We start from the raw sequence: 24,692 nt of genomic DNA, 5'->3' as shown, positions 1-24,692 counted from the left end.
GAGTCTCTTGGAGAGGCCATCATGTCCTCGCTGTTGCAGTTGACCGGGGAGCCGATGTCTGGGGTGCGGTCCCCGGGCTTCTCCGTGGGGGGCCGCAGGGCGGCGGCGGGGAGTGGCAGGTTCATCATGTACAACATGCTACCCATGCGCTTAGAGACCTGCAGAGCACAGAGAAAGTTTCATGCATAAAGGAGGCATAAGGATGCTTTGATGTAGAAGAAAAGGCCCCCGACACAGAAATTGTATTTTTTCCTTAAAGAAAGGCTTTTTTCTACATTCCAGAATGTTCTTAGTTTCATCATTCATTGTCCCAAAGTCTCTGCTGATCTTCATGAAAGAAGAAACTTCCATAATTTGATGAGGATAAAGTCTTAGCATCACTTTTTTCCTGCAATGGTTGACAGTTTTTTCTGCTCCCTTCACCAAAATGACTTTGACTACTTTTACATCTGGAGCTGCTTCCATGTGGATCCACTTTTTATCACAATGTCTAAGAAACCAGACAGGAAAGTCTGAGTTTTCCTTCATGATTTGATGTTGTCATGTCTACAGACACTCATCTCAGAGACATGTTCAGATTATTACTGACCAACGAGAGCTGGAAAGACTGTTTGGAAAAATACACTTTTTTATTTTTATGGCCTTTAAGCCTTTTATTTATAAAAATATCTATAATAATTAAACTACAAGTGTTATATTTTTCTCTATATATAACAATTATAATTTTTTTTACTTCAGACAGCAGCACATGCAAGTTCCCTTTCAAAATAAAACCAATCCTGTGTCAAATAACTAATCAAGCTTTTATTTTGTCAAAGCATTTGCATTTGTCTTTGGAGCTTAAGGGAAGAGCTGCAGATGGCTCTGAAGCCTAAGGTTGGAGACCCCTGGTCTAGATTGTTGACTGTGTCTGAGAAATGGACTGGGTGACCCCTCCCCTCTGGCGTTCCAAACAGGAAGTGGCTCCAAGAAGCCAAAATCCCGTAGACGTCCATAGAGAAATAAACATCTTTTACTCAGTCGTTCTATTGGTCAGTAGAAGCGTTCTGGATCTGATACCTTTATTTAACATCTTCCTGATGATCTTTATTTTTGATGATATTTTTTCTGTAGATCAAGTTATTCAAGTTATAAACAGACCAATCAGATGCCTCAATAAAAATAGGTGACCCCTGGTGGCCCCCACCTCCAACGTTCCAAACCAATGACTGACAGATTTTGTGTAGCCTGCTTCAAAGTGGTAGGGGTGTGGCCTTCCAACAAGCTCACTTCTGATTGGTGAGAGTGGTTTCCATTGAAACAACGACTCAGTCAGTTCGGACCAATTACTGCTTACTGATGACGTCAATTGCGAAAAAATGGAGACTGAATTGATTTCATTTGGTTGGAGCTGGAAGTGAACCATTTTCCATGGATGACGTCACGCCTGGTCCAGGCTCCACTGGTGGCTCCTCCCTTCACCTCTTGAGAGCCAAGCTAATATTTGAGCTACCCCTCTAAACAAATAGTCACAGGGCCCCAGCTAAGGAAAATGTATTACTTTTGAAATATTACCAAAAATATGGACACCATATCTTAAGAGGTTAAGGCGTTGCCCCTGACTGAAGGTTTGGTTCTGTTGCTTCTGGAGGTCCGGAGTCTTCATGTTCTCTTTCCCTACATCCATGATTCATTTATTCATTCATCTTCTGACCCGTTTTCATCCCTTTGGGGGTCACGGGGCTGCCGGAGCCTATTCCGGCCCAGGGGACATCCTGGACAGGTCGCCAGTCTGTCCCAGGGCTCGTCCATAAAGCTTCACTTCTAAATCAGGTAACATTCTGGACTCCTCCTTTCAGGACAGGTGACTGGAATCTTCACCAACACACTCAGCTGGTTTTTGACCTTTTCTGCCTTACACATGTGCCTCCACTGAGGTTCTGGGTACCTGAGAGCGGATCTTCAGAGCTGGTCCCAGTTTGAGCCCCAGAGTGTCCAGCAGGTGCTCCTCTGAAAGCAGTGGCAGGGTCTCCCCGTCAATCATGTGGTCCTTGAATGCCTGGTGGACACGTCTCATTAGTAAAGACCCCAGAAGGAGCCGGTGGTAGGTGTGGTGGAAACTCACCTGGGCGTACTCTGAACAGGTGGGAATGCCGTTGACAAAGTTGTAGACGTCATTAACCGTCCACTTCCGTATGTCCTCAGGAGCTTCATCACCGTTGAGGAAGAGATTTGGTGGACCTTTGCAGCAAATGCTGTGTGTCAGCAGAGCACATCCACACACGAGAGCAGAAGTTTGCATTTGTTTCACAAACTTACCTGGTGGTAAGAAACCATTTCCAGGGACTGGGAACATGTAAGGCATCCCAGCTGAGGGATACATGAACTTCTCTTGGAAAGCAGAGCATTGGCTGGAGATGTCTTTCTCACTCCCACTTCCATTGGCCACGTCTGCGCAGCCGTCCTGAGAGGCGGGGCAGGTCTTCCGCAGAGCCGCCTCCCCCTCTTTGTATTTCTTCCTGCTCCCTGTGGGAAGCTCAGGGTCTATTTTGGCCTCTTGGTGTGTCTTGGTGCACTCCTCTCCTGTGTCCCCCTTCACCTCCATCTCCTTCTCCTCCCCCGAGGTGGCTTCTGGGCTTTGCTCCACGCTTTTATCTTCGGTTTGGCCCTTCAGGTTGGACACGTGGCTCTCTGCGGTCTTGTGAATGGTCGGCCTCCTTCCCGCCCTCCTTCCCCTCTCTCTGTGGAGGGTGCTGATTGGCGGGTAGGGACTTGCTGACATTAGAATGCTGTTGGAATGAAGTTCATCCAGAGAGGGGCGATGGACGAAGACGTCGTGACCGTCCGGCATGCGCTGCCGCCCTCTGAACATCAGGGGGTTGGAGGGGTACGACATGGGACCGTCCATGCCCATCAGTCCTTTCTGGTGGGCGTTCTCCAGCTCCTTCTGGTGCAGGATGGCGTTCATCTCCATTCTGAGCATCAGAGCATAGAAAGAAAGCTGCAACTGTGACCCAAGCTCCAAACCCGTTTCATTCAGAAGTTCCAAAAGTGCGTGGAGGAGACATCGTAACTGCGTGCATACCTGGCTATGTTCTGCTTGTGAATGAGTTCCTGTCGCCGGGCAACCGTCTCCATGGGTTCTGAGGGCAGGAAGCCGTATCCAGCTAAACATCAGAGGAGAGATGTCAGTGCTTCGCTCTACACTGCAGAGTTTGTCAGGAGATGTTTGGCGCCCACCTGGGCCAGGAAACGCCCTTCCAGGCAGGACATTGGCATGAGGGGTAAGAGGTGGTCCAAGATGAGGCCCCATGTGCATCTGCCTGGCTTCAGAAGCTACCATCTCATTGGGAGGAACCAACTCTCTGATTTCAAAAGAAAACAGCAAATGGGAAAATTACAATATGAATCCTTTTTCAACCCAGAAGTTATTCAGCTATTCACAGATTTGCAGCCAAAGAATCGTTAAGATGAAAACACGCATGAAGACCGAGTTTCTGATGAGTTCTTGACAAGTGTTGGTGAGTATTTCAATTTAAGACAAAAAGCTGCTTTTTCCTAATTCAAAATTAAATTATGAACCCATGTTTCAGGAACATTTGCTGAAAGAACTCATTCACAAAAATGTTGTCATCAAAATACCTGAAGCACCCCCCCCCCCAAACTGCACTCCAATATTCCCAGGATTCAATGGAAAAACTGTCTTACTTTTTTTTAAGTGAAAGGAAATGTAGGAGGGGAACAAAGAGTTTAAACTTCAGTAAGGTTCAGTTATCCTGCAGAAAATGTTCTCCTTCCACCTAAGCTTCAGGATTGAGGGGAAACTCATGTACGGACCTCTCCATGAAGCGAGGTTCAAACTGTGCCGGGACCCCCTGCAGCCTCTGCTGTCCCTGCGTGAGGATCTGTGGAGCCATGGCCATCTGGTTCCTCATGATCATCTCCTGCCTCTGCCTCAGCTCTGCAGGAGCAACAGGAGCACCAAAGGTCACAGATCTTGTTGAGCAAATCCCCCCAGAAGACACAGATTGCAGTAAATCAAGATGACGAGGATCCGTAAAGGGTCGCTCCTCACCTCCAGCGGACATGCCATTCACCAGTCGATACCAGTGCTTCTCATCAAGAGTCCCCTGCTCTCCCAGCGCCGTCATCTTCCTCATCTGCTGGGGGGTCATGAGTCAGGTCACGGCCTGTCTGAAACCGCTGCAGGAGAGGAAAGTCCCATTATCTAGAGGTTCAAATTTGGAGGATCTGTATCACGAAACACGCAGCTGTTGTGTTTCAGAAAAGTTGTTCATCTGTCATCTGCTTTTGTAGTTTCCTCCCATCACCACTAGAGGGCAGCAGGTGTCCATCTCCCAGCATCACTGTCGTCGCCACATTTTTATGAAATTCCTCACAAATAGTTAAAACTGCTTTTAAGGTGCAGTAAAATGTTTAAGAAGCAATAGACGTGTCTTTACTTACACCTTAAACGCATGCTAACTAAATGTCTTCTGGGATATTTTGTTTTTTAAAATATAGAAAAACCTTTTGGGAAAATGATCTACCTGTACCGTCACTGATGACCTCTGACCTCACTGTCACCCTTCACACCTCCATGCCATTAGGCTGTAATCTTCAAAACAACTGAACCGTCACTGTAAAACAGCCGCTCAGCTGCAAACAACAACTGCGAAGGAGACCTGCAGAAATGCAACCAGAGTGTAATCTGTCCGTACGTGCATGCACCTGTGCACGCTCATCTCATTGTTCCTGGCTGAGCTGGACACACCCGCACAATTGACTTAGACACCTCCAATTAGCCTTCTGCACTGCAGGGAATCTCATTACAAAAATATGATACTGTAACCCGCAGAATAATCCAGCTCCGATAATCCAAGGTCATCCTGCAGCGTGAAACTGGAGGCACGTTTCTGTGCACCATCAGCCAGAAATAATCTGACTGTCATTAAAACAGCATTTGAGTCCATCAGAGGTACACTGTGTACATGGGTTGTTTTTGGCCCCTCCCCCTCACAAATGCTAAAATGAGGACCCCCCCCCCCCTGGCCCTTTGCATTATCCACAGTCCCCCAGGTTCCTCCTGAAACCCGTGTAATCTGAGGGCTTTAATCCTCCTGTTAGTCCTGCAACAGTCTGCCGCCTACATCTGCTGACCTTCCTGACCATCCCCACCTTCCAGGCCCCTGCTTCCCCCCAGGATCCTATTAGCTAAGTCCTGGCTATACAGCACTTTAAAGGGATGTGTTGGAGGTAATCCGCACGTTTAGCGTTTTACCCTCAGCAAACCTTCCCAGTAAGCATCCTGAACAATACACCTCCAAGTGCTAAGCCTATTAGCCTCCATTAGCTCCCTGGATGTCCCAAAAACACCTTGGGGATAAATCTGGGGATGCAATCGGTTTATGTGGAGCTATGTGGCACAAACACATGCAGTCTTTGCCTGCCCTCCACAGTTCACCACCGCTAACATCAGCAGAGGAGGAGAGACGCTTCCATCCTCCCTGTGGAGGCGCTCTGGGCTCCAAGCCTCGCACCTCTGCATGTTTGCAGCTCAGAACATGAACTTTTGAGTAGATTTGAGCTTTTTACAGTTAGCTGATTCCAGGTGATTAAACTAAAGCTGGGGATTCATTCATTCATTCATTCATTCGACTCCAATTCGATTAGTTTTCTATTCCTGTACCTGTTTCTAAATTCAGTTTAGGCTGTTGTTTTGGACACTGAGTGTGTTTTATATTTAACTTCTGTGAAGGTCTTTGTTTTTGTTTGAAATGTTGTAGTTATTTTACTCTGTAAAACACTTTGTGTTACAAAGATGTGAATAGTGTTTTATGAATACAGTTTGATCTGATTTGATGAGATCTGGCATCAGAGGAGTCACCTAGAAGTGTGCAACAGCTCCCAGTTAGCAAACTCTTTAAAACTAAAGTGTTTCGTTCTGCTTTGCTGCTTGGAAATACGTCTAAAAATATTCCAAAAGTAAATTTCTGTCTTCTTGCTGCACAGGAGAAACCTTTTTCAGTCAAAAATTAGGAACAGAATAACAAAGAAAAACTCAGTTCTGTTCTCAAATGTGAATGCAATGTGTTAAAAGCACAAAGTGTAGCATCGGCGTCCTTTAATGCCAACATTTTGTGTCTTTTTAGTAACGTTGGAGAATTCTCCAGCATGTTTACCTTCACTTTAGCTAACCACGCTTTGGCCACACGCCTGATCAGGTACTGACACTTTAAAAAAAAGTTTTAAACCAATTTTAAACTATGTGTAGAAGGGTTTTGCATGCATGTTTTAGGTGCCTTAAAATCGTATTTGTTAAAACAACTATTAAACTTTCTTTCACTTGAAACATTTCCGGGGGAACCTTTCACCAAAGGTGAGCTAACAAGACTTGGGTCTGACTTCTGCAACCAACAGAGGCCTCGCTGTAGCTGCCAAATCCCCAGATTTGGTTCTGTGGATTTGCAGTTGCCCGGCTAATCTCATTACATGAATGAATTAAAGAGAAAAATTGCTGACAACTTAGATGGAGCCCTGAGGAGGTCATATCAGACAAGACAGAAGCAGTGTCTAGCCCTTCCTAATCCCCTAACACAACACTAGATAAAGCCATGCAGATTCTGACAGTTGCATCAGGCAGATTACATCTCCTAAAACGTGTTGGACGGTCATGATGACGATATTGTTTTAGAAATTCTTGTTGTCACAAGGACTCAAACCCAAATCTTTTCAACTATAATATACTAAAACAGTTACAGAATCCCAACTCATTTGGAGATTAAATAGGGAGACGTTGAGCTTCTGATTAGATTACAACGACAGATTTTTCACCTGTGGAGGCGTCAAAAGATTTGATGAAAGTTGCAGATCGTGACTAATGTAGAAAACGATAAATAAAGGTGGATGGTGACCGATGCAGAACAACTACTGATGGTTTTCAGGACGGCTGAAGCAGGTAAACAGGATCTTCTCATAGACTTACCTTTACTGTGAGCAGAACCTCTGCAGATTTCTTCCAAAGTCAAGTTAAAACGGCAGAAGAAGATGAAATGGGGTGAAACCCGACAGCTCCTCTGGGTCTGACCTGTTCCTCTGCTGACTCTCTTCACGTCCAGGCGCTCAGCATCCTGCCAACCTGCTAACGGGCTTGTTTTCTGTCTGCTGCCAGCCAAGTACCTTAACTAAAAAAGACCTTTTAAATACCGATTCTTTTCATCTTCATTAGCCGGCCTTATCTCCTGCGGTAAGCCCTCCCTGCCCTGACATCACAGTGATCTCCCCTCCAACCACTCGCTGCACCTTGCAACTGATGTGTAATTACTGAAGCAGCACTGGTCCTAAGCGTGGAGAGCTAAACCTCTTTCAACGTTTACCTCACTAATCCCTTGTTAGCACTTTAGTCCATGGTTAAGACACCTAAATGCTCGGCTTCCTTTTCCAGTTGCGAAATGGTCAACCCCTCCTTCCCTGGCTCTGCGGCGCCGTGCAGAGGTCTGCAAGCTGCTGGTGGCAGATTTGAGCAGATCTGTCCTTTTTGGTGTCTCGTTTGGGTGTTGGAGGTATTGTGCTCGGCGGGGTGCTGAGGGGGCTGACCCAAACATGCTTGGTGGTAATTTGCCAGAAATCCGCCTGAATGTTGGCTGGATCATCCTCTCAGACCTCTTAATCTGACAGTTTGTGCTCAGCAAAGCTTACAGCATGGGTCTGCACTTCTCTGAAGGTTCCTGCAAAGCCTGGTGGGCGGCGAGGTGTGCACAGTTGGTGAGAGATTTGGTTAAACAACACATCATTTGGATGGGGGGGGGGGGGGGGGGATCTTAATCCTTCAGCTTCTGCAGGAAAGCAGAGTCTATGAAGAACATGAAGGTCAGTTGACATGATCGTCTGTAGATCCATGTAAGAGCTCCAATCTGAGTTATTGCATCCCAGCAGCTGAACAAAAATAATCTGATTTTAACGTCATTTTTCTGTCTCTTTTTGCACAAATTCAGCCCATTTTACCATTCTTCCACTTTCGGCTTCTCCCATCAGGGGTCGCCACAGCGAACGAGTCGCATGTTAAATTTTGGCAATGTTGTACGCCGGATGCACTTCCTGACGCAACCTTCTCAAACCGGGCTTGGAACCGGCAGAGGTAGAGAAGGGAACAGGGAGGAGCCTGGAGTCGAACCCGGGTTTCACGGACGGAAGGCGCTGCAAACCAGCACGAGCTAAACTGGTTCCCAACTCAGCCCATTTTACCGTCCGTTAAAGCTTTTTAATCATTTTGAATTCTAACTTCAATCAAATCTGTTAAGGTGTTTTGTGATGCTCTTCTACTGATGCTGATTTTGAGGTATAATGGTCAGCCCATTTTACCATTATACCTCAAAATCAGCATCAGTAGAAGAGCATCACAAAACACCTTAACAGATTTGATTGAAGTTAGAATTCAAAATGATTAAAAAGCTTTAACGGACCAAAGTAAAGTTTAATTGTTTAAACTTCTTCATTACATCAGTTTCTATTGTCTGTGAATAAAACAATTCTTTACTGACAATAAAAATTTCTAACTATTGACAATGTCAGGGTGAAAATTTACGTGTTTTCAAAACCATTTTGTGTATTTGATCATTTTTTATTTTTTATTTAATTATTTGAATATAGGGGACAGCGCATATTAATAAACATTCTGTCAATATGCCAGAGTTAGCCAAAGGGCTATTTTTCATCTGCAGTCCCTGGGTAGATGTTAAAATCACCCTAAAAATAAAATTACATATTTACATAATATTACATACATTTATTAAACAATGCATTCAATAAAATTAGCAGTTAACTTAAAAACAAATTAGTGATAAAACAATCCAAGATCAGACAAATGTAAGAACAAATGTGCACATAAAAGACATTACAGTAATTTACTCAGTGTTGACAGTTCTGATTGTCAATGAGGCATTTCTTTAATTGTGTCTTGAATAAATGATGTGTTTTGATTTCTGATACTAACGGGTGTGAAGTTCCACTCAGTAGCAGCTCTAACAGAAAAAGCAGTCTGACCAAAAAGGCTTTTTCTGAAGGGAATGATCCAGTCTCCTCTGACTGCAGTCCCAGTTCTGCTGTGATCTGCTGTCCGGATGTTAACAAACTGGTGAAGAGGAGGGGATGAAGAGCCATGAAGGATTTTGTATATGAGACACCAAATCTGTTTCCGTTTCATCGAAACCAAAACAATCTCAAAACCAAAAAGACTCATCTGAAGGACAAAGTGGAAGCTATAAAAGCAAACAGAAGCTTTTGTGGATCAATTATTTCAGCGTTTCCATCGTTTTCACAACAGTAAATAGCTGTCGTCTGAGGAGAAAATCTAAGGCCAATTTTTGATTTGATTTGGTTTATTTCAAGCAATCAAATGAGAATAATACACAAAAACATTACAGTCATCAGTTATCCATTCATCCAGTGACGTATCAAACTTAAGATAATTAGATTACAGTTTTTAAATAAAAAGACCCAGTGAGGGATTTTGTCTAATTCCTGTCTAAAATGGTCTATATCTCATGTCTGAGGATGTTAGTCTGCATTTCCCTTCTGTACTGCAACAGACTTATAGCTTAGCTGATCCATATTTAATAGCAGAATAAAAAACAAAAACAAAGGAAAAAGGAGAAAAAGTGACTTTTACTGTAAAATATTTGTTTACTAATTCAACTTTTTATTATCACATACATAAGTAGTTAAATATATAGTTAAATGTATTGATTGACTGCTGAACAAAGTACAAGGTCCAAGTATGATAAAAAGTATAAACAGGACATTTTAATAAACCATATCTTGGCCTCTAGTACATACGGCACCGACGGCGTTCAGGTTACAAGTGGAAAATGCTTGTTGTTCTTCAAAGTGGTAGAAACCTGTAAAGTAACTGGACTTTTTATGTTTAAAGTTAATAAATAATGTGTACCCGCCAAAATACTGAATTTGTTTGAAATTAAAGTTAATAAAGATGATTTTCAGGGTAAAGTTATGTACAAAAACAAAATGGTCAGAACTAATGCAATGAAAAATGGTATTTTTGTTCAGGTTGTCAACATGTGGAACTTATTATGTGATGATCTGAAGAATGCAAACTTTATATATCAGTTTAAAAAAATGTATATATTTAAGATATATCAGAAATACCTTCTGGACTGAGAGACTCATGTGGTAGTAAAGTCATTTTGAAAAGGGTTTTTGTTTTTTCTTCTTTTTTAATCCAGGTTCTATCAATTCGTAAGTAGAGGTGATGTTTGTGATCAGGGTCAGGGAAATAAGCCTCGGCTTCACACGACACCTTTTCGGTTTTAACGAAAGAAATGTCTCTCTCTCAAGAGATTCTGCAGTTTCCTGCTCAGAAACAACTGTTTCAGTTCTTCCACTTTGATTTCTTCATGGGTTTCATCGTGTCGTGCTCTTCTCTAGGACCAGGATGAGCATCACGAGGGTTTGAACCTCCGTCCTTCTATCTTCACACGTCTCAGAGGTTTCTGCTCCACAGACAGACCTTTGTTTGGGGTCAGTCCAGCACAGCCGTCCCTCAACGTCCCTGAGCGCTAACCAGCTGCTATTTATACTGTTGGGACAAACCATTTGTAATTTAGAGGGGTTCCCCTTCAGCAAAAGCACATTATGATGCAAAACCAAACATTTCTACAGAATCTACATTAAAACAAATTTAAGTAAACCTGCATCATCATCATCATCATCATCATCATCATCATCATCATCATCATCATCATCATCATCATCATCATCATCATCCTCATCAGCCCTTAAACTCTAATGGTTTCTTCCAATGACTTAACCAACATTTGGAAACTCAGGAGTCGTTCAGCACCTGAACAGCGAGTGGACACATTTGGTTTTTTTCTTCTTTATCAAAAACCCGGTTTGGACCTTCAGCTGAGAGGATCTGCTGCACCTGACAGGAAGCTTAAGCCACTGCAGGATTTGAAGTCTCCATTTATAAATGTAAAAAAAAAAAACAAGACTGCAACGTGTAAATTATGACAGTTTTCTGTTTTTATCAGAAAATGCGGCATTTTCTTCATGAATCTATACAGACGTCATCAAAAAAGATCTCCTTTGTTACAGGAAGTTTATATTTAAAAAAGGAGGAGGAGGAGGAAACTCTGGGGAATTAAGAAAAACGGGATTTGGGACATCTAAACCGCTAATTTAGGAATCTCCTGGGTGTAAGCTTTTTATAAGGGATTTCTGTCCAAGTTGTTTGCAACCAGCATTATGGAGTCACAGTGAGGCGAAGGGATCAGAACAGGTTTAACCTCAACAAACCGGCCTGGCTATAAATTCACTGGGTCAGCGGAGAGACGGACAGCATCCATCTTCTAATTACAGCTGCAATCTGGTGTCCGGATCAGCGGCGTTTCCTGCCTTCTTGCTGTCAGAGGACGGCTGGGCCAAAGGCTGTAATCCCTCTGAGCTGAAAGCATAAAGGCTTTTGTTTGGGCCTCGATGATGGTGACATCCTTCCTTCTCTGGGATCCCTGAAGCAACATCTTCTGAAGATGATCTTCTGACCTCGCCATACAAACCGTGTTCATGATCACGGCGGCTTTTTGAGGCAGAAATCCTCAGAAAGACGCTGGACGAAGCTGCAAACCAAAGCCCTGTTTGTGTGAGGATTGTGCACTTGGACTTTTGTGACGTTTCTTTGGATTTTGGTCCGTTCTCCCTGTCAATCACACCAGGTCGAGGCTGTCAATCATCCACAGCTGTCTTGATTTGTGTAAATGACCTCCAGCGTATTTGAGTCTTTGGTTTTCAGGTGTTCACTGTCAGACCATCTGCTTTGTCATCCTTTTGTTGGCTAAATGTTTAAAGTCCCACTGCCATCATCCTTAGAGCGATCCCAAAAGTGTTCGCGCCGCTCTTTTAATTATGATTACTGTATTTTCTGCACAATAAGGCGCGCCTAAAGGCCAAAAAAAGAAATTCCTCCTTATAATCTGGAGTGCCGTATATGCATGTTCATCATTTTGATTGCACTTTCCAGTGTCAAAGTGAATTTTGAGAATTACACGGCGCTCTGTTAAAATGTCAGTTTTTTAGACGAGTTGCAAACAAGGCTGATCATCATAGTAAACACGCTAACGCGGCTGATGTGTAGCGGTGTTGGACTGACGTACTCATCCTTGACTCTTTTGTCTCGCTTAATGCGCCTTATAGTTATATATATGACATGAGTTAAGTGGTCCGTTCCTTGACGGTGCGCCCAACAGTGCAGCGTTATTAGTCCAAATCCAGAAACGTGCCGTTTTCTAGGACAGGGTTTTTCAACCTTTTTTGAGCCACGGCACACTTTCTCCTTGACAAAAATCCTGCGGCACACCAGCATCCAAAAATTAAAAAAGGAGAAAATCATAGTCAGTATTGATCTACAGTCCCTCCATGATCTAACGTTCATTTTGGTGATAATTGTGGCAAAAAAAGCTGGAAGCTGCAGCAGTTTTTATAAAAGATGTTATTAAAGTTAAGTTAGTTTTCAGTAATAAGTTTCAACTAAATTATTTGAAATTTTACCCTGGTAGTTGTTTTTATCTCCAGTTTATCGACATGCAATTTTATGTAACCCCAGCGTATTTTCCATGTTGCAAATACGACCTTTTTCAAACTGCATTTTTTCATCTGCTCCAGATTCACAACAATCTGAGTAAAAAATAGTCAGTAATGCTGTTTTTAGCTCAATTTTCTTTGTAAATGTTCTCCATCATCCGAAAAATCCCACAAGAACATGTTAGAAACACAAAAAAACACTATTTCCATCGGAGCGAGTCTTTAAGTTTCAGACACCAAGCCCAGTCTGCTGCATTTTGGGTCCTATGCTGCCGGTTCCTGACAGTTTGTGGCGCGTTTTCCCGTAGGGTTGAAGGTCAGTCTGTGCGATGAACGCTTAACCAAAATGTCCCACGGCAGGAAGTGACATCACCAAATGTGATTCTGCTGGAGTCCCTGACTTCCTGTCATCTCTGTGGAAACGATGGGCTTGCATCTTCTCCTCAACTCTCCTTTCTCTGTCGTTCCATTGTGCTGTGCTGGAGGTCACATGATCTGAGCTGTGTTCAGGAAACACTCACCTATTGTGCCCCCACTGAAGTCCCCCCGCCCCCCTACAGGCCCTTTTGGTTACACAAACATCGTCCTTTCATAACACCCGGCTATTTCTGGCTCGTTATTCTATATCACGTTTAAGATAATGTTACACCTGAAAACATTTGCTCAGCACCCAAGGTCTGTATGACCTGTCAATAATTTTCTTCTATATGTGAACGTGAACAGCTGCCAAATGCCCCCCCCCCTTACATAAAACAAAGATGCTGCCTCGGATCGTCCTTTTAAAGGAGGCGCCGAACGCAGAACTCCACTGCAACCCGGGAACACAGGTGAGCATCAGATTCCCGCTTTTCTCTGGAGACGTTTCCGGAGTATGAAGTTGATTTGTTTCATTTTTTCCCCAAAGAACAAAAATGAGAATGAACTCCATCCAGATGTTGGGCCTCACCCTGCTGTGCGCACTGTCCGCCAGCGCTCAGGTCATCATGCCAGGCAGATGCCCGGACGCCGCCGTTCAGGAGAAGTTTGATGCTGCGGCGGTACGCTCCCATCTGTGCTCCGTGGGAACCAAAGCGGGATGAAGGAGTCGTCTCACTTGTTTCTGCTTTTCCTTGCAGTACCTTGGCAAATGGTACGAGATCCAGAAACTGCCAAACTCCTTCCAGAAGGGCCAGTGCAGCACGGCTCAGTACAGCCTGCAGAGCCCCGGGGTGGTGGGGGTCCTCAACAGGGAGCTGCTGTGAGCGTCACGTCAGAAAAAAGTCTCATAGGATGAAAGAGTCAGAATGTTTCCAATCTAAAGTGTTTCCTCTCTTTCAGAAACAACGGCACCATCTACGCCCTCAACGGCACGGCCAAACCCAGCCCCACCGAGCCCGCCAAACTGATGGTCACCTTCTTTGAGAGTAAGCAGCCCGTTTCTTCAGTTGTTTTCATCCCAAATTCCTGATCTGTGATGGTTCTTTAAGGGCTCAAAATGCAAATCTCCACCGTCTTCTCATTCCTGCAGACAGCCCCCCGTCCCCCTACTGGGTCTTGTCTACAGACTACAACAACTTTGCGCTGGTCTACAGCTGCACCGACCTGGAGCTGATCCACACGGACTTCGTCTGGATCCTCAGCAGGACCCCCACCCTGCCTCAGGAGACCCTGGAGAAGCTGCAGAACATCCTGACCTCCATTGGAGTCACTGTGGACAAGCTTCTCGCCACCAACCAGGACCTGAAGTACTGCACACCCATGGGCAATTAGAGCGCCAGGTGGAGTCTGGGAATGTTTCTCATGAGCACCAAATAAACTTCAGTCCTTGAACGCAGCATTTGAGTCTGATGGTCTTTCTGAGGGTTTCTGTTGACGGAGGGTGAAAGGTCACCGACGTTCACCTCCACAAACGCAGAGCGTGATGCTTCACATGATGTCAACTCATAGAAGAAATGTAAAAAACCTTGATTTGTTCTTCCACTCAGTGAGATGAAAAAGAAAAGAGAAATAGAAATGAATAATGGAAGCAATATAGATGCAGGGCAAAAATGCTCTTCTTAAAAGAAACCAAAACATACTAAATTTGATCTGAATGAAAAAAATCCCAATAGGACGAGAAGAAAAAGTCCTAAAATAAGGCGTAATATCCTGCCCATTTTGAGAATGAATCAAATCTAGAAATGAGCTATTAGCACTCATATTTAGACATATGGCATTGGAAGTTATAAATATCATGTCTTAACATAAGCATGAATAACTCAAAAAGGTTCTTTAACTAGTTAAAGGAGGTATTTTTCTTTGCTTTCTTCCCCCAAAACGGTATATCTTCAAGCACTTTCCTCTTTTTCTGGACCATAATTAGCATAAAGACTAGAATTGTTCATTATAAGATGAACTTTTCTTCACAATTATTTGTAAATCAGTCGAGTAATTAAAAAACAAAACTTTCCAATTTTCTCCAAATCAAGCAAAACGGTTTAAAACGGTACTACTCACCGTCCACAAATGAACAACTTCTGCTTAAAAATATTATGTAAGGTAAAAAAAACAACTTGTTTTTTAGAGATATGAATTAAAATGAGATGTCTGCAGGATCAAATGACTCAATCGGATAGTTTAATGTTCTGAAAAACATTTTTTGAAAAAGTACTAGGAAGTTAGTAGCTCTGACAGAAGAAAAGCTAAAAAAGTTTCTGTTTCACTTTTTAGTTTTTTTTTTAATCTCCTCTGATTCATCCACAAATCAGAACCCAGATTCAGAAAAGTGTTTGTGGACACAGTGAGAGTTTTTCTTCATCTGTGCCACAGATAAGGAGGTTACAGTGATAATTTCAATCATTCAGTCCTGATGCCTGCTATTGTTCCGGTAAAGTGTCTCAGAACCGGTCCTTTAACTCCATCAGTTTGGTTTCCTTTCTGAGAGTTTTCTGATGGGCGTTACATGGTTTCCTGTGAACCTGTTCAGTTGTTTTTGTTCTCCAAAAGTGTTTTCTCTTCTTATTTAATGAGTCTGGGTCTGATTTATGTGAAATTTGATGCATTTGTTTAAAAAGAAGTCAATTGTCCATCATCACACACTTTACTTCGATGATGTTCAAACGTTGTGTTGAAGGGAGTCAAGCGTCACCACCCAAGCCAACTGCGCCTGTCAGCGATACCAACGCACCCTCTGTAATTAGAATGGCTCCCAGCTGTGCTTCTGTTTGATTCAGCCGTCCAGCTCAACAGAGACTCTGCTGGTACAGGTTCAGATGTTTTTTTTACATTTTTACATGAATTGTTTTCTTTTTTAAAGTTTATCAAACTAATTGTGCTAAGTCCCTTCCTGTACTGCCTCTACATTTACGACTGCACTGCGGCCCACAACAAAAACAGCATCATGAAGTTTGCAGACGACACCTGAGTGGCCGGACTCATCCCCAGAGGTGACGAGGTTCCCTACAGAGAGGAGCTTCTTAAGGTTTAGGGGGGCTGTTACCAAGAACGTAGGAACGTTTCTTCTGCAGCTCTCAAGTCAGGGTGATTACAGAAAAGACAACAAAGCTAACAAGGTTCATAAATAAGATGAGGAACAAAATTTGAGAAAGAGAAGAGCAAAAGATAAAAATACAAAGTATGAAAAATATAAAATATTGCTGCATTCCAACCATTTCATTATTGTAAAACAAAACAAATGTTCGGCTCAGACTTGTTTGACCTGCTGCCCTCTGGGAGGCGCTACAGTGGCATCAGAAGTAAACTGACTCAAAAACAGTTTCCTATCCCAAGGTAATAACCGTGCACAACTCCAACAGATAAAATCCGCCACAGCACACTCCAATGTATGTGCTTACATCTGCATATGTATTTCTGCTTATTTAAGTATTTATCTAGTGTCAACACTTCCCTAACTCCCTGCTGTTTTTGCACATCTGACATGATTATATCTGTACATGTCCCTCTGCACACAATGACAGACATTTTATATTGGCACTTTTCATATTTTGATTATTTGCACACTTTCTCTGTTGTACACTTTGCACCTATTCTACTCATTGATTTTTGTATTATACTTTTAGATGTTATCTTTGCGCTGTAAATGGTAATTGCTTCAACTTCATTGTCCAAGTGGACAGAGACCATAAAAGCAAATCTATCTGATTCCTAAAGCAAGCCGGCCTTAAAGTTCACCAGAGCTGGAGGAAGCAGAGAACATCAAGAGTTTTACATTGGTATATTTTGGAAGGAACAGTTTTTTTCTTTTTTTTTCATCCCGTAAAATTATAAAAGCTCTTTTGTACCAAAGTCAAATAAATTCATAAACATTCCTGAGGGTAAATATAAAACACAAGTGTTGTTTCTTTGTCAAACTTTATTTCTTTCAGGCGCACTGCAGACGAGTCTCTGTGGTCCCTCCGCCGCCTCACTGCTCCATGGCGCCGCAGTATCCCTCCTCCTGGACGGTCGTGAGCATCTTGTCCACGGCGACGCCGATGGAGGACAGGATGCCGTGCAGCTCTGCCACCGTCTCCTTCGGCAGGGTGGGCTCCCTGCTCAGGATCCAGGACAGCTCCATGTGGAACAGGCCGTAGTCGGTGCAGCCGTACACCAGGGAGTGGCCGGTGTAGTCGGTGGAGAGGACCCAGTAGGGACCGGGGGGAGTGTCTGCAAGACGAGGGAGGGGTTTCAGAGGCAGCAGAGACCCCGAGTGGGGTGTTAACTGGAAGAAACTCCAGCTCTTTACCCTCATAGAAGGACACCTCCAGCTTGGCAGGCTCAGCGGGGTCTTTGACTTTCGCAGAACCAACGATGGAGTTGACGGTTCCATCGTCCCTTCAAAATAAGAGAAAACGTCCCATTCTTCACAGATTTGTTTGATTTGAGTTTGTGTGTTGGGGTTACAATCATGCACAGCATTGTTTCAGGGATGCAGCCAGGGAGCAAATCTTAATATTTTTTATTGTTTTCTGACTGCAGACTCTTTGTCAGCACCAGCATGGACTCACAGCCGCTCAGAGTTCAGGACCTCGATGACTCCAGGAGCCTTCGGGGTGTAGAAGGCCGTGCTGCACTGACCCACCTGGAAGCTCGTTGGCAGCCTCTGGATCTCAAACCATCTTCCCAGATACTGCAGAGAACCACATCACGTCATAGGCTGGTTGGAGACCACAGCAGAAGCTCAGAACAGTCTGTCCAATCAGAGTCCGTGTCCTGAACGCGGATGCACGCTCACCTTGGAGGCATCAAAGTTGGCCTGAACTGCAGGCGTGGGGCATTTTCCAGCCTTGAAGACCTGAGCATTGGCTGCAAAAGCCAACAGCAGAGTCATGGAAATCACGTGTGCGGCCCTCATGGTTCCTCCTGCAGAGATTCAGCCCCAAAGCAGAAGTTGGTGAAGTCTTCACAGTCAGCTGTGAGCGCCGCCTCAGGCTCAGAGGGGCTTTTAAAGGATGAGAAGTTTGTTGATCTCATTGACGAAACCCTCGGACCCTCCCCACCTGTGTGATGTGGGGGTGGGGGTTTGTGAGAGGGAGCAGCTGTGAGGAATTCCCAGATCAAACATCGCTGAATGTTGGTGATGTAAGCGTCACAAACGGGTGCGGAGGAGCCGCTCGTCTTCTGCCCGAGTCTGAAGCATCCAGATGTTTGGAAGGAGGCTGAACCTTCTGGACGTTTCCTGCTGCTTCAGCCTGTTGAGCCAAAGAAAGACGAGCATCAGCCGGGATCTGAGGGAAACCAGCACATTAGAAATACGTTTGACCAAGAAAAATGCAAACAGTTGATTGTTTTATTCAATTCTATTACAGGGTTTTTGATTTCAACTTCAATTTCAAGACGTTTATCTTGTCTTGATGATCAAAACTGAACAAAAACTCCCTGAAGAGACTTTTTATACGTTCAGAATAAACATGAAAATGAATCATAAACGGACCCCCTGTGGCTGCTCGATGGTGCCGTGGTTACCGCTCTTGCCTCACAGCAAGAAGATGTTGGAATAATGTATATATGTTGCAGGTTGTTTTGACCCAACAGAAGACCCCTGTTGAGGAGTTAGCATGTTCTCCCAGTTCATGCGAGGCTTTTCTCCGGCTTCCTCCCACCCTCCAAAAACATGCTTCATAGGTTAATTAGTTACTATGCATTGTCCCTAGGTGTGGATGTGAGTCTGCATGGGATTGTGGTCCTGCGACAGACTGGCGACCTGTCCAGGATGTCCCGTCTTCACCCACGAGTGGATGCGAGAAGTCCTTTTATTATACATATATATGTGAACTATATTCCCTTTTTTAATCATAAATGTACCTTAGTTGTTTTGGTTGTGTTCACACCTGATGAGATCTGCTTCATGTTTGATAAAGACGTGGTTTGAAACCGTGTTTCCTTTGTCTTCATGTTTGTTTTCAGGTTCAGGGAAGTGGAGAACAATGCGGACCCGTCCACCTTCCAGACCTTGGCAGCTGGAAGCCACACTCTGCTTCTGTCTCGGTCAAACTTTAACAGACATCGATGATCCGCCGTGTTTTCAATCTTAAGGTTATCGTCAACTGATGGAGTGAGGAAAAAAAGTGAGGAGAGTCAGAGGACAATGATTAACACGACAATGAAGGAAAACTCTTCTGATCGGATTTCTGATGCGGTCCCCCCCCCCCCCCCCCCCCCTCAACAACTCCCCCACCCAAACACGCTGTGAGAAAGTGAGGTGTGAAGACAGGTGATCTGCATCTCACCTGGGGGAGCTGCTGGGTCGAGAAGGTCACACGTGAAGCTGAATGTATGTTCATGGGGGGGGGGGCACACGTGAAGCTGAATGTATGTTCATGGGGGGGGCACACTTGCAGAGCATGTTTACCGTGCAAACCCCCACGGTCAGCACTGAAGAACCGTCTGCTACTTTAGGTCCGTAAAGATCACAAATGTTGTCTTATTTTCTGTTTTTTAATAAAGAAAAAAAAAGTTATTCCATAACGAAACAGTCTTAATTTGAGAAAAATTACTTAAAGTGACTAAAATTCCTTTCAAGAAATACATTTTCTTAGTAAGACCTTTTTTTTTTTTTTTTTTTACTATTTTGAAGAAAACCTGGTCGTCTGGCAAAAAGAAGAGATTAATTTAATGCATCATGTTTGTTTTGTCCAGACGAGTAAGTTTCTGTGAGCAGAAACACACACAGACTGAGGAATCCCTCCTCAGATTCATTGGATCTCCTCTGTTCTTCATAACATTAGTGACTGTGGTGGAAACAGTGGAAACGCCGGGACGACCTCCTCGGTGCAGAGTGACGGCGGAGCATCAACAGCTCACATGCTGCCCCCAAGTGGCTGAAAACTCACTTCCTGCATAAAATGACTGAATTCCAGGAATCTTAAATTATTCTTAACTTCAATTCAGAGCAATAAGTGTTGATATGTAAGTCTGTTTTTAAATTTACTCATAAAATCTGATTTTTTTACAAGTCTGATCCACAAAAAAGGAAATCCAAGGTCAATCCAGGGACAAAGCAGAGACTATTTACCCAAAGGATCAATAGTTTTCCTGATAAATTTCTCCTTTTGATCAATAAAGTTGTTTTGAATTCAAATAAAGCCTTAAAAATGTTTCAGTTTTAAAACAATGTGAAGAATCATAACATGAACAGAAACCAGTTTACAGAAGATATCAAATATCCTGATGGGCTCTGTGTCTGTGATGTTGATCCTCCAGATCCCCTGGACCCTCCGGAGCCTCCGGATCGCCTGGATCCTCCGGATCGCCTGGGTCCCCTGGGTCCTCTGGATCCTCTGGACCCTCCGGAGCCTCCGGATCCTCTGGACCCTCTGGACCCTCCGGATCCTCTGGACCCTCCGGACCCTCTTGATCTCCTGGATCCTCTAGATCCCCTGGACCCTCTGTTCTGATCTTTTCTTCACAAACCTGTCTCTGCTGCTTCAAACACTGAGAGGTTTGACTGCAGATCACTTCAGACCAAAACCCCCAATTTCCTTTCAAAATAAAATTCCAACAGCACATTCTGTATATGTTTTATGTTTTGCTCCAAATCATTTCATCATGACCTTCAGCTTTTAAACTGCTTTTAAATTTCAACATGATTTTAATGTAAATGTAAAGAAAGGATTTGTCTGCTGTTGCCTTTATCACGAAGGAATCGGCTGCTTTTGTGTTCAATGTCTCTTCTAGTCTTTGATCTTCTATTCTTTCCTTTTCTTTCTTTGGTTTTAGGGTCAGCTGCGTGCCTTCAGTTACAAAAAGCTAAAAACAAAAGAAAAAGAAAAGAAAAGTTGCATTGTCCCCCCCCCAATAAAACTCATGAAAGCAAACATTTGAATAATTACAGAGATTCAAAAGTGGAAACAGGAGAACGCTGTAAACAAAACATCAACTATCCTGGTCCGGCCCACCGTCCTGCAGCAGAGGAATCATCCAGATTGGGTTATGACATTTCCTCTGGTATTTCTCCCATGACTTTCATTAGCCAATAGCTAACTTCACGTCTGAAATAAAGCTGGTGGAACACAAAGAGCAGCACTGAGGACCCGAGCAGCAGAACGTCTTCAGGATCTGGACGGAGGGAGCATCCATCCATCCAACCACAGAGGTCAGAAAACGGAACCGGCTGCTTTCAGTCTTTTCGGACCTTTTTCAACATCATTTTAGACGATTTGATTGACAGATTGTGGGGGTTCCTGTATGAAACTGTACCTGCATCACAGACGTCTCTGCAGGTCTCAGTATGGAGTTCGTGCACGTTGTGATGTTCGGCTTCATCTCCGCGCTCGCCGCAGCTCAGGTCCCACACTGGGGCCCGTGTCCGGAACCAGAGGTCCAACAAGCCTTCAGCCTCAAACAGGTACCGAGCTGCAACAGTTCAAAGTGTTGGAGCAGATGCTCTGACCTGGAGAAGCCGTCAGTAAACTATCCTGACGTGGATGTGAGCAACAGTCGGTAGAAATTTGTTTATTCTATGTCGACCTGTCAGACGATTCTGATGCTTTAGGAGAAAAAACCAAAACATTTGGGGATTTGACCAACTTTTAGCATCAGATACGATCACAGAAAAGCTACAAACTTGTCTGACAGTTCAGCTTCGTTTCAGTTGAACTGTTTGAGATCTTTTTCCTACTTGGGTCAGTTAGAATGAGGTGTAAGCTAACGGTTGGAGCAGCTTTTGAGCGGCCCGATGACTGACAGCCTCTGGAAACCTTCTCCGCCCTCACAGTTCATGGGGAGATGGTTTGAGATCGCCAAACTGCCCGCTCAGTTTGAGAAGGGCCGCTGCATCGAGACCAACTTCACCCTCCGGACAGACAGCTCCATCCGAGTGGTCAGCTCAGAAATCCTGTGAGTCGTTGTCCCCCCCCCCCCCAAAAAAAAGGGCAGTCTGTCTGTGGTCATGTGCTCTTTAAATTCTGCATAAAATCTGAAACAGAAAAGGAGAGCTGAAGAAGATCGAAGGGACCGGCATCATAGAAGATCCAAAGAATCCAGCCAAGCTGGGGATAACCTACTCCTACGGTGAGTCAGACGGCATCAGACGGCCTCGTGTGAAGGTCAGGAGGTCATCAACGGCTGTTCGTCTGCTCATCCACAGTCCTGCCATACTCCCCGTACTGGATCCTGTCCACGGACTACGTCAACCAGGCGCTGGTGTATTCCTGCACCGACGTCCTCAGGCTGTTCCATGTGGACTTTGCCTGGGTCCTGGGCCGAACGCGGAGCCTGCCAGAGTCCGCCATCGAGAAGGCCAGGGAGGTGTTCGCCCGCAACAACATCGACGTGACCAGGATGATTCCCAGCAGGCAGCTGGGCTGCGACAAAACCCTCTGAGTCCTTTCAGCTTCAGACGCTGAGGGGCAGAAACCGCTGACTTCCTGTTTCCTGTGAACTGATTCCTCCACCTTACAGGAAAACAGAGATTACTCAATTAGAATCTGATCACACAGATCTTTATTGGATTTACAAACTGGAATGATGTCAAAATAGAAATGAGAGAAATGTGATCTTTGCTGGTTAGAAAGGTTGGGTTGTGCAGCGGCTCCTGAAACTGAAAATAATCCACGTTTGGTGTATTTGGAGCATAAGTTTGAGACCCGTCATTGTCTAAACATGTTATGTTGTTGCAGCAGAAAAGATGCAAACTCAAAAGTCACAATAGCCAAGAGAAACCTCCAGAGGATAAATCTAATTGGTGAAAAGTGTAACATTTTAAATGTCTATCATCAATAAAATAACAAGACGTACGTAACATAACCTCCTTATCCTTCATTTATTTTTCTGAAGCTGTACGTTTTGCCCCTCATGTTTGGGTGAGCTTTATTTTGAAATCCTTGTTTGTGTTTCATTCGTTTGTAATCAGCTGTTGTCGGTTTGTGTCGTCGTTTTGTGTCTTCTGGTTCTGATCCACCGCTGGGCCCTTCTGCTCAACTACATCTATTATTTTTAGCTTCTGATGCTTTTTGGTTCTGATCTTCTGTCTGCAGATCAGCAGATGATGCTGAACTCTAGGAATTTATTTTAGTCAGAAAAGTTTTTTTTTTTATCATTTCTGATCTTTTCTTTTTCTTAAACGTTTTTTTTCTTCCAGTACAACTGAAAGTTTGCAATCCGTTAAATACTCTAAAAGTATTTAGATGGAAATTAAGGAAAATATTAGGTGAATAAGTATCTAGATTAGTGCCTGAAAATTGTCTTTATTTCCCCCAAAATAAACCAGACATTAAAATAAATAAACATCCCAAAAAACTAGTTTCCTAAACAAAGTAAAATGTTGAATTGATCACCGTCTGGATGAGGATTGTGATCAGCTCTTGTGTTCCTCCTGTCTTCAGTGTGTTTGTGTGTAACGGCCACCAACAAAGAAGAAAAACTAAACAATTATATGAAAATCGTTTTTTGGCTGCTGTTAATTTCTGCCTCCCAAAATCAACAAACAAAAACCAAATTCATTTAATTCACTTTAAAAGCCATGAAGACGATTGCTGTTGGTGTTTTTCAGGATTAAAGTGGCTCTAATGCTCTTTCATATTTTCTTCATAAACCCTTTGAGTTTTTATTAACGTTATTCTGGTTCATAAATAGTTATAATAAATAATAGATATAGATATAATAAAAAATAGTTATCTGGAGAACAAACTGAAGCCCAGTTCACTCAAATGCATCATGAAACAAAACGGTACAGAAACTGGAAAATGTGAGCCTTAAAAAAGAAAAAGAGCATCAACCCCCCCCCCCAATCTGTCCCAGAAACCCTTTTGGATCCGTTGACGTCCCAGTCTGTCTGTCAGAACAAAAACCCGATTGTTCTGGAAACCTTTATCTGGATATTTGGGTTTCTTTTGGCTAAAGAGTTTGGGTCATGGCGCTCCTGAATCCTACAGTCCTTGAACATATCAAAAAGTTATTCTAAAAGGCAGATTATGTTTGCTGACGATCAGAAGCTCCTCCCTTCATGGGTCCGACCCCCCGGTTCCTGACACAAAGCATTCATTCTGCATTTGGAAACTTGATCCAGTTTCAGTTTCTTTCTGTCAAAGTGAGCTTTTATCTGCTTCATTATGTCCAGAAAGTTTGGGGGAAAAAAACAGCAATAGAAGAAACTTCTGGCAGATATTTTTGGCGTGTGGCGAATACTTTTGTACTTTTTTTTTTTAGAGTAAACTAGGAACTGAAGCTGAAATCCATCTGCTGCTGCATGCTGGAAGTGTTCAGGAAAGTTCTTGTGAGGGTCTCCTCCAGAGTCTGGACGGCGTTTTGTTCTTTTTATTGGGGTATCGTCTGTAAATTGACAGATCTGGATGATAGGATTCCAAACATTTTGGCTGTTTTTGTGTTCTGATCCTCAGTGTGGAAGTTTTTCCCAGCGCAGTAACATGACTGAGGAGGATGATCAGCTGCTGGGCCCCACAGTGTTGGTTCCACAGCAGGACTGTCCTCCGTATGATCTTCATCCCGAAGCTCTTCACTTCAAACAGCCGCAGCCTGGTGGGGGGGGGGTTAGAGTCCCGCAGTGGGAGCTTTGAGGACGTGCTCTGTTTGAGGTGCCGCCTTCAGGGCCTCTCATGCTGCAGAAGAGCGCCGCTCCACCGTCGCAGGTCTGAGGTCACTGGCCTACATTTCCACCAAAGCGAGCGGAACGCTGGCGGGCCGTCTTCGGCCTTCGCCCG

At 43.9% G+C, this 24,692-nt stretch overlaps 4 protein-coding genes and 1 long non-coding RNA gene across 8 annotated transcripts in view; 3 read left to right on the top strand and 2 right to left on the bottom strand.

Moving 5' to 3' along the window:
* The window catches only part of samd7 (sterile alpha motif domain containing 7), an 8,852-nt gene extending 1,339 nt beyond the window's left edge, over nucleotides 1-7,513 (bottom strand). The window contains exons 1-9 of the mRNA XM_004079526.5: nucleotides 6,965-7,513; nucleotides 4,055-4,182; nucleotides 3,817-3,940; nucleotides 3,220-3,344; nucleotides 3,065-3,146; nucleotides 2,299-2,954; nucleotides 2,105-2,220; nucleotides 1,928-2,038; nucleotides 1-158 (exon numbers count right to left, since the gene is read on the bottom strand). The exon at nucleotides 1-158 is cut by the window's left edge and continues 1,339 nt beyond it. Of these exons, the coding sequence (XP_004079574.1) occupies nucleotides 1-158; nucleotides 1,928-2,038; nucleotides 2,105-2,220; nucleotides 2,299-2,954; nucleotides 3,065-3,146; nucleotides 3,220-3,344; nucleotides 3,817-3,940; nucleotides 4,055-4,154 (1,472 nt within the window). The 5' untranslated portion in view covers nucleotides 4,155-4,182; nucleotides 6,965-7,513. The remainder of the gene's footprint in view (nucleotides 159-1,927; nucleotides 2,039-2,104; nucleotides 2,221-2,298; nucleotides 2,955-3,064; nucleotides 3,147-3,219; nucleotides 3,345-3,816; nucleotides 3,941-4,054; nucleotides 4,183-6,964) is intronic.
* Nucleotides 7,514-13,252: 5,739 nt separating this feature from the next.
* Nucleotides 13,253-14,389, top strand: LOC101167573 (apolipoprotein D-like). The gene is made up of 5 exons (XM_004079456.5): nucleotides 13,253-13,403; nucleotides 13,481-13,613; nucleotides 13,692-13,813; nucleotides 13,894-13,979; nucleotides 14,084-14,389. Exons 2-5 carry the CDS (start codon nucleotides 13,488-13,490, stop codon nucleotides 14,323-14,325), a joined length of 576 nt encoding a protein of 191 aa, XP_004079504.1. The 5' UTR covers nucleotides 13,253-13,403; nucleotides 13,481-13,487; the 3' UTR covers nucleotides 14,326-14,389.
* A 1,422-nt stretch (nucleotides 14,390-15,811) lies between these two features.
* Nucleotides 15,812-19,952, top strand: LOC144986927 (uncharacterized). 3 transcript variants are annotated; one of them, XR_013650812.1, is made up of 4 exons: nucleotides 15,812-15,980; nucleotides 16,920-17,075; nucleotides 17,512-19,100; nucleotides 19,761-19,952. It is a non-coding gene; the product is annotated as an uncharacterized LOC144986927 (long non-coding RNA). The 3 variants fall into 3 exon arrangements; XR_013650811.1 differs by lacking the exon at nucleotides 19,761-19,952 and having other exon boundaries at nucleotides 15,818-15,980; nucleotides 17,512-18,657; nucleotides 18,940-19,182; XR_013650813.1 differs by lacking the exon at nucleotides 19,761-19,952 and having other exon boundaries at nucleotides 15,829-16,074; nucleotides 17,512-18,461.
* Nucleotides 16,889-17,904, bottom strand: apoda.2 (apolipoprotein Da, duplicate 2). The gene is made up of 4 exons (XM_004079455.5): nucleotides 17,768-17,904; nucleotides 17,541-17,662; nucleotides 17,279-17,367; nucleotides 16,889-17,199 (listed from the first exon to the last, which is right to left on the bottom strand). Exons 1-4 carry the CDS (start codon nucleotides 17,885-17,887, stop codon nucleotides 16,958-16,960), a joined length of 573 nt encoding a protein of 190 aa, XP_004079503.1. The 5' UTR covers nucleotides 17,888-17,904; the 3' UTR covers nucleotides 16,889-16,957.
* A 958-nt stretch (nucleotides 19,953-20,910) lies between the features above and the next one.
* apoda.1 (apolipoprotein Da, duplicate 1) lies at nucleotides 20,911-22,779 on the top strand. Of its 2 annotated transcripts, none has more exons than XM_004079454.4 (5): nucleotides 20,911-21,127; nucleotides 21,255-21,379; nucleotides 21,749-21,870; nucleotides 21,959-22,044; nucleotides 22,121-22,779. In XM_004079454.4, the coding sequence occupies exons 2-5, from the start codon at nucleotides 21,263-21,265 to the stop codon at nucleotides 22,354-22,356; spliced, it is 561 nt and encodes a 186-aa protein (XP_004079502.1). In that variant the 5' UTR covers nucleotides 20,911-21,127; nucleotides 21,255-21,262; the 3' UTR covers nucleotides 22,357-22,779. The 2 variants fall into 2 exon arrangements, with proteins under 2 accessions (XP_004079502.1, XP_011485385.1); XM_011487083.3 differs by having other exon boundaries at nucleotides 20,915-21,127; nucleotides 21,243-21,379.
* Nucleotides 22,780-24,692: the final 1,913 nt, after the last annotated feature.

The sequence above is a fragment of the Oryzias latipes genome, chromosome 17, assembly GCF_053564925.1.
Source record: "Oryzias latipes strain Hd-rR chromosome 17, Olatipes_Hd-rR_3.1".
In the NCBI taxonomy this organism is placed as follows: Eukaryota; Metazoa; Chordata; class Actinopteri; order Beloniformes; family Adrianichthyidae; genus Oryzias; species Oryzias latipes.
The sequence above is the reverse complement of the archived record's forward strand: the minus strand, read 5'-3'. Positions and strand labels throughout refer to the sequence as shown.